General features: G+C 39.6%; 1 protein-coding gene across 1 annotated transcript; it reads right to left on the minus strand.

Moving 5' to 3' along the window:
- Positions 1–542: 542 nt before the first annotated feature.
- On the minus strand, positions 543–7,401 carry LOC102979880 (putative zinc finger protein 487). Its single transcript, XM_007128886.2, is given in 4 exon segments — positions 543–1,260; positions 1,262–1,434; positions 4,780–4,883; positions 7,317–7,401. Coding segments are annotated over 4 exon segments (1,080 nt in total).
- Between the last annotated feature and the right edge of the window lie 1,138 nt (positions 7,402–8,539).

Genomic DNA, 8,539 nt, shown 5'->3' on the forward strand with positions numbered 1-8,539 from the left:
TGAGAGCTGACCTATCACTGAAGGTTTTCTGACATTTATTACACTCATAGGGTTTCTCCCGTGTGTGTTCGCTGATGTACATGGAGATTTGATTTCTCACAGAAATTTTTTCCACGTTCATTCCATTCATAGGGTTTCTCCCCTGTGTGTGTTCTCTAATGTACTGTGAGGCCTGACCTATACCCAAAGGTTTTCCCACATTCGGTGCCTTCATAGGGTTTCTCCCCTCTGTGTATCCTCTGATGTAGGATGAGAGACGATTTATGGCTGAAGGTTTTCCCACATTCACTACAGTCATAGAGTTTTTCTCTTATATCTGTTTTCTGATATGTAGGAAGCTTTGGCTTCTTGCAAAATGCAGTAGCACACTGATTAATTTTATAGACTTTTTTCCTTATATGTGTTTCTTGATGCTGAATGAAATTTGGCTTCTTGCAGAATACTTCCCAATATTCATAACAGTTAAAGGTTTTCTCTCCTTTATAAATTCACTGAAGGAGTGACTTCTTGCTGAAACTATTCTCACTTGCAACATGCTCATATTATCTCTTCCCCATGATAACTCCATGGTGCTTATTTAAAGTTGACTTCTCATGAACAGACCACCTCCCACAGTCATTCAATTCATAGTGATTCTCCCTTGTATGAGTTCCCTGATGAACACTGAATGTTGGTCTATCAGAAAAGGCTTTGACATGTTCATTACATCCATAGGGCTTCTCCCATGAGCTTGCTCTCTTATAGGTAATGAAAGTTGTCCCCTCATTGAAGGCTTTCCCACATTCAGTATATTCAAAAGAAATCTTCAGAGTTTGAGTATCTTGATGCTGAAATAAGTCCTCATTTTGACTGATGGCTTTTCCAATTCTATCACATTCTAAAGATTTCTCTCTAGAATGAGAATTCTTGTGCTTTGTACAGAGGAGTAATTTCCCATGTGTATTAAACTCATCAAGCTGCCTTACAAAGGAGTATCTATTACTAATGATTAATTCTGAAAGAAAATCCAAATTCATTCCGTATGAGTCATATTTACCAGGTATTTTTCTTGATAAAATAAAGTTTGTATCCAGAGAAAATGTTTTTCCCAATACACTATTTCTCTCTTTAGTCAGTGTTCTGTTGTTGACAAAACCAACTTTCCACCAATGCTGGTCTTCCTTTTCCTGGCTCTTCTCCATCAGGTCAACTATGCAGAAGTCTCGGTGGCTCTGACTTTGGGACTCTTCCTCTAACATCCATGGCTCTTCTCCTTGCTGTAACAACCTCTGGTTTGGTAACACAGTACCCCACTGAGATGAGGTGGCTGTAGTTCTCCAACGCCACATCCCTGTCCAGGGTCCTCTGAGCAGGGTCCAGGGGCTGCCACTCCTCCTGGGTGAAGTCCATGGTCGCATCCTCAAATGACACTGGCCCCTGAGATCTGTTCACTTTCTGTGGATCGAGGGAACACGTAGAGAACTACAAAGTTTGGGCTCTCCTGAAACTTGGCTCACACCTCGGGTTCTCACAGTCTGACGGGTGGCTTGCGGAGCACAAAGATCACATAGTGCAATCAGCCATGCAAATCTAGGGTCTGCTCTTTCTTGGCCTTGATCCTCCTCTGTTCTGCAGCCCTGGTGGGAGGCCTCCACTCAGATGAGCCATCTTCCCGGTGGGATTCTTCTTTATCTCACAAGATCGGCTTGGTTCCTCGGAACCAGGACCTGAACTTCACAGCGATGTCCTTTGGCTCAGTGCAGGGACGAGCACAACGCCAGATTTAGGCACAACGGTTTTTTAGGGAGGAAGCAGATGTGGATGTGCCTCCTGGCGCCGCCTCCCGCCGGCTCTGCGGTCTCGAGGCACTCGCTAGCCTCTCTGATCACTTTCCTGACCTGATACTGTGGGAGGGCGAGGACTCCCTGCCGTCCTCACAGAGTGCGCGGTGGCCTCGGGGCAGTGTCCGCCAACACTACAGCGGCCTCTCTGGGGACTCGCAGGCGCCGTAAGCGCACGAGGACCAGACTCGAAGAAACCATGGCAGCAGCTGCCGCTTGCCAGGATAGGAGCCTGAACCCCGCCCTCCCTCCAGCTCGGCCGCCCTTCGCACCGGCCAAGCCCCAACCCGCTCCAGTGCCCGCCGCAACCCCTATATATTTTAAAAGTGATGCCTCAAACAAAACTCAAGACACTTTCAGTGTAAAGGGATAAGCAAAAAGTACTATATAAAACCTATCCAAAAAACGTAATACGGGACAAAGGACTAAGGAAATAAGCACTTTTATGGATAAAGCCATGACATAATGATAAAAAAGTCCTCTGTCCAAAAGTACTCTGACCTTTTGATTATTCTAAGGCACTGGCAAAAGTTTGTCCAGACATGCTTTTGGCTTTCTCTTCAGAGACCACTTTCCTTAGGGTGAATATCTTCATGTTAGCATCTTTTTCAGCCTGCAACAGACTGAGAATGTCTCAAATCATGAAGTCCTGGTGTCATTTTTTTGATTAACAGTTCTTCCTCGATATAACTCATTCCTCTTGCATTTTATTATAAGCAATAAGAAGAAACTAGGCCACACTTTCAACCCTTTGCTTGGAAATCACAGGCTAAATATCAAACTTCATCATTTACAAGCTTTGCTTTTCATATAACTGCAGGACACAATTCAGCTAACTTTCTACCATTTTCTTCCAATTTCCAATAACATGCTCATTTCATTTTCGTCTGAATCCCCACTGGCAGAGCCTTTCATGTCATATTTCTACAAAGTCTGTTCATGAGGACTTAGGTTTTCTCTATAACAATAAATGTTTTCTCTACCATGCTCTTCACTTCTTTCTGAGGCCGCAGTAACAGAGTGGTTAACATCCATATTTCTGCTAGCAGTCTCTTTAAGGCTATCTGGGCTTGTTCTATCGGGCTCCTCAAAATTCTTTCCTCCTCTGCTCACTGTCTAATTCCAAAGGCACTTTCACATTTTAAGGTCACATTTTAAGGTTTCACATTCGATACCAAAAGAGCAAATTTCTATTGCTGCTATAAGAAATTTCCACAAATTTAGTAACTTAAAATAATACATATGTATTACCTTACAATTTGGGAGGGGTCAAAAGTCTGAAGTGTGTTTCAATGAGCTAAAACCAAGGTGTCAGCAGAGCTGCATTCCTTGTAGAGGTTCTAGGGGAGAATCCATTTCCTTGCTTTATCCAGCTTCTAGACGCCATCAACCTTCCTTGGCTTGTAGCCTCCTTCCATCCTCAAAGCCAACAGTCAGTTAACTCTTTCTCATACTGCATCATGCTGACACTTTTAAGAATCCTGCTGATTATACTGGGACCACCCAGATAATCCATGATAAAGCCCTTATTTTCGTCAGATGCCTAAAATCCTTAATTCCATCTGCAATCTTAATTGCCCCTTGTCATGCAACAACACAAACTAACAGGTTCTAAGGATTAGGTAGTGGACCTCTTTGGAAGTGGAAGTGCCAGTATTCTGCCTACCAAAGACATGATGTAAGAATTTTTAAAATTAAGGGCATTTTTTTTTTTTGAAAAAAAAACAGTAAGGTGAAGATACACACAAAAACACAATCAAAAACGAAGAATGGACGAATCTCTGGATGTAGTACCAATTTTAAATGTACAAAAGACTATTATTTTAAGCCTACAAGATTCAAATAAACATTACAACCAGCCTTCTGAAACCAGATCATTCTCCTCTAATGCAAAGTTCAAGAAAAACCAAATAGAGGAACAGGTTTTCAACTAATTTTATGACACTATCAAACTGTTAATACTATTATCTGGCAAGAACACTATGAGAAAGGACCACAGCAGACAAATTTCAAATAATATATTAATTTAAATTTTAAGTAAATTGTAATTAAATTTAAATAAATTTTAAATAAATAAATGGCAGACAAAATTTGACAAGGCCATCAATGCATAACAAACAATAACAACAATCATAACCAATTTGAGCTTTTTCCCTGGAAGTCAAGTAATTTTCAAGGAGTCCAAGGATGGTTTTACACTGAGAACTATCAGTATAATCTGCTACATTAAAAAATTAAAGGAAGAACAACATATCATCATCTCAAAAGAAGCAGAAAATGTAATGCAGAGAGTAAACTGAATTTTCTTAACTATTATTCTTAACCAATAAGTTATCTTCCAAAAACTTACAGTAAATTTCATACTCAAATGTAAAATATTAGAAACTTTCAAGTCCAGTTAAAAACCATGAATGCAATATCTTACTACTTCTATTCAGCAATGTACTGAAAATTTTAGCCAGAAAAACAAAACAAGAAAAAGAAGTTAAATACATAAAGATTTTGAAGTATGGCAAACATTGTTGGTTGCTGACCCAATAGTTCTTCCTCTGCCTTCTACGCTGCTAGAGTTTGCTTCCCTCTAGAGAGGCAAAAAGCACCATACATGTATTTTTCCAGCATCTCTTGAGGTTAGAGAACATTTGCCGAGATATTCCCTGGAAGGATCACTGCCTTTATTTCTGTCCTTTCAATACTATTCAAACAACATTTCTCAGGCTTCGTGTTCTTCCAACTTTCTGGAGCAATTAGCATTGTTAAACACTCTTTTGGCCACTATGATATTGATCTAACTCGTTATGCATCTCTTATCTCATTACCACTCTCCCCATTCTGGCTCATTTTTTCCTTCTCTCTATCATAAAAAGAGTTTTCCAAAAGGTTCCCAAATCCAACGTTTGGATGTCTTTCCTTCACCAGTGTCTCAGCTGTATGCACCAGAACCCTTATCCCCTATCACCTTTGTTGACATAACTTTCACATTTGTATCTCCTGCTCTAACCTCACTACGAATGGCACACTTGTGTACTTGCCTTTCCATATCATGAATGTTCTGCTGGTAACCTAGATTCAGCCAAATTCATAATCTTACGCTGAAGATCTTCTTCCTGACATTGTTTTTCTATGAATAAGTTACCTTAAGTCTTTGCTTTGTATAAATAGTCATTACTACTATACCATAATTTTTATAGCTACACAGGCTCAAATCTTAGCTTTGTCCTAATATCCTCTTCCCTACATTCCACTGCCAAACTGATCACCAAGTCTTAATGCAACCATGAAATGGTTCTACCAAGGCAAAATGGTGTTTTCCTGTTTAAATTTCCATGGACATTTCATAATTTAAACCTTCAATATTACTTACTGGGGTAGCCAGTGTCCAAAGATGGTCCCAAATGAACCACATCAACTGATATTCCTTACTATATAGTCCCTTCCCACATTGAAACTAAGCTCGCTGGCTTTGGGACACATATTAACCAACAGAATATGGCAGGGCAGCCAATTCCAGGACTAGTTTTTAAGAGGACAGGCAGATTTCACTTCCTTTCTCTTGGAATTCTCACTTTGGGGAACACTGAATCACCATGTAATAAGTCCTGCTTTCCTGAAGGCCAGTCCACACCCAGAGAAACCATAGGGAGAGGCCACATGAAGAGGGAGAGAGTACTAGCTATGGCAGCATCCTTGTCAAGATTATATATGACTTCAGCCCCAGCCGACTTCAGACTTCCATCATATGATACAGCAGAAAATCCACCCAGTCAACCAGAGAATCATGAGGTGAAAATAAGTGGGGTTGCTCTCTTAAGCTATTAGGGGTAGTTTATTTCACAGTAGTAGATAATCCAAACACCAACCTAAATCTGTGTGAAAATAACATTAGTATATCTCAATGGTGTAAAGAACTGAAGCTGAGATTTGACCAGGGTGAGACTCAGGTTACTTATAACTGATTTATAGCATTTATTCTCTAAAGATGCTATACTCTCCTATCTCTAAGTCTATGATCATGTGAGCCTCTGAGAGAAAGGTCTCCAAGCATGGACAGCCCTGTATGCCTATTAAAAACTTACCAATCCTTCAAGATCAGGTTTTGTGATTCTCTTTTCCTATGAGCTCCCCTCTCATTTATGTGGTTTATTTAATTTTCTTTTGTCTTTTGCTTTTTGAGAATAGGTCTTTCTTGTCTACTGAATTAAAATGGTACTTCTTCATCTGTGCCTCTCAACAGTGCATTATAGAAATAATAGAATATTTGCTGAATGAGAGTTATAAATCCTCAACGTGCATCTAATTTTTCAGGGCAAAATATGCTGTGGAACTAGCAAAGAAAAAGTAATTGGGAAAGAGTTCTGTTTGGATAATGCTAAGATCAGGGTGACTGAAACGCAAGGAGTGCCAGATAAATTTTCAAGACTATTTTTGACATCATATTTTAAAAATTAGCCAATCATATTTAACAAATTTCCCTGGAAATACTTCTCTAATATTATTTTCCATCACCCTACTAAACCATCATAATACTCTGATTCCTAATAGTCTAACATTTTGGTGTCCTTGCTCTCCAAACCCAGATAAGGCATGACAATCCTTTGTCTTTCTACCAGTCTCAATTTGTGTTTCAGAGAATACAGCTACAAAGCAAAGAATAAGCTATTTAATTTTTCTCTGTGTTTATTCATCATAAATATTAAAAATGGGAGTAAAATATAACATAAAAACTCATGCTTGATTACAAATAGGAATAGATGCTCATTTCTTAACACACAGGGAAAACAAAAAACCCAAAGATTTGAAGTATAGTGTGAAATGCACCAAAAAGAATACCAGGGTAAAATAGTCTCAAATTTAAAATAGTAGCTAATAATAATTATTAGTGAGGGAAACTGCATTAGCAACGATAACACAGCTGTTGACACCTCACAACACATAACAAGCTGTGTTGTTGCACAGCAGTCAGAATGAGTGGGAGCTTAATAAGTGTTATCCTTGGTAATAAATTAACATCATACTTTGCATATGCACAAAAACTGACCAACCCAAGCAAAAATATTTCTGCTTTCCCCCATGGAATTTTTCCTGGCAGTAAAATAAATGAAATCATCATTTAACTCTTCTCATCTGGCACCAGGGTCAGCTCTAGGTAAAATGCTGCTATAGGAAAGCCTCTGGCTTGTTACTACTTAGAGCAACATCGGCATCACCCCGAGCTTGTTAGAAATGCAGAATCTCAGGGCTACCCAGAACTCCTGAGTCTAAACCTGCAGTTGAACAAGATCCCCCAGGAAAGTGGCTTGCACATTAAAGTTTGAAAAGCCCTTCTCCAGTTCATCTCACTTCTTGGTTTTCTCCTTTGATCCACTTCCCTACAGGGCATTCTTCCCTGGATAGATCATTCTTTGTACCAGGCAAGTAGGCAAGTAGCTATTTTACAGGCAGAACAATATGTTCATAACCTGCCCTTGCTGTTACTTTCTTCTTCTAACACTTTACCCGTCAATGCCTTCCCTGAGTCATCAAGCAGGCTGGCCTGATTCAGGGCAAACCAAAAGATTTTCATCTCTCTGTGATGTTTCATCCCCCTTTCACTAGAGCACAGAGAAAAGAGAAGGCAATGTTGGCTGCTCTTACTCTTCCTTGCCAACTTCCCTCTTCCCTGCTGCCTTCAGAGATAGGGGCAATTAACACCCAGGGTGAGTTCAAAGAAAGCCCACTAGTATTTTCATCCATTTGCAAAATTATCACAGAACCTTCCCACTTTTAACAGAGACACGGTAGTAGCTTTAAACAAGCACTCTTCTATCCAGAGGTCTGAACTATTACAGATGTAGAAACCGATGAATTTCTAGAGCGAAAGACAGTCTAATACCTATGTAAGCAGAACACATATCACGAATTGTGCTTGACAACTTCAAGTTCATGTAAAATAAGATAGAGCTTAACTAGCAGTTATTTATTTTAATATCTCTGTAAGACTTTTTTTTTTTTCTGAAAAGAAAATTAAGATGCTTCTGATATGGAAGAATGAGCTTTTAAGAAACCAGTCCTCTCACAAAGAACAGTCATCATCCCTGGCCAAAACGCAAAAAAAAAAAACCCCCAAAACAAAACAACCTCCGCCCCCCCCAAAAAAACCTAATGGAAAGATCTAGAGGGATCTGGAGACTAATAAGCAGGCATATCTGGGTGGGAGAGTTGAAATTTGGAGCAACTGAATAGAGTTCCCTGTTTTGTTGCAGCTTTACCCTGAGGTCAGTCACAGTTGAAGTGATGGTTAAAATTATGATTTAAAAAACGAATCATCTTTTAACCCAGAGGAATCAGAGAAAGGAGGCTGAGAGTAACCACGAGTACTAGAGAGTGATAAAGGAACCCCAGAGTGGAGAGAGGCAGAGAAGGAAATCACTGGCTGACCCTGAATCAGGCTTGCACAGGGATGACTAAAAGCAACGAAGACCTGAGGCTTAAATAACTGAACTCAGAGCTGAACCACTGTCCACCACAGGTAGTGATGGTCAGCAATTTTTATCTACCTGAATTAACTGTCTGAACGAAACAAAACTATCAATATTTGTTGAAGCAATATAACAATCCAAATAATCCACAACCCAACATTTGTAATATCCAGTATATAACCCCCAAATTAGCTGACACACCAAGAGCCAGGAAAATGTAACTCGTTCTCAAAGGAAAAGACAATTGATAAATGCTAATGT

The sequence above is a fragment of the Physeter macrocephalus genome, chromosome 9 (assembly GCF_002837175.3).
Source record: "Physeter macrocephalus isolate SW-GA chromosome 9, ASM283717v5, whole genome shotgun sequence".
Taxonomy (NCBI): domain Eukaryota; kingdom Metazoa; phylum Chordata; class Mammalia; order Artiodactyla; family Physeteridae; genus Physeter; species Physeter macrocephalus.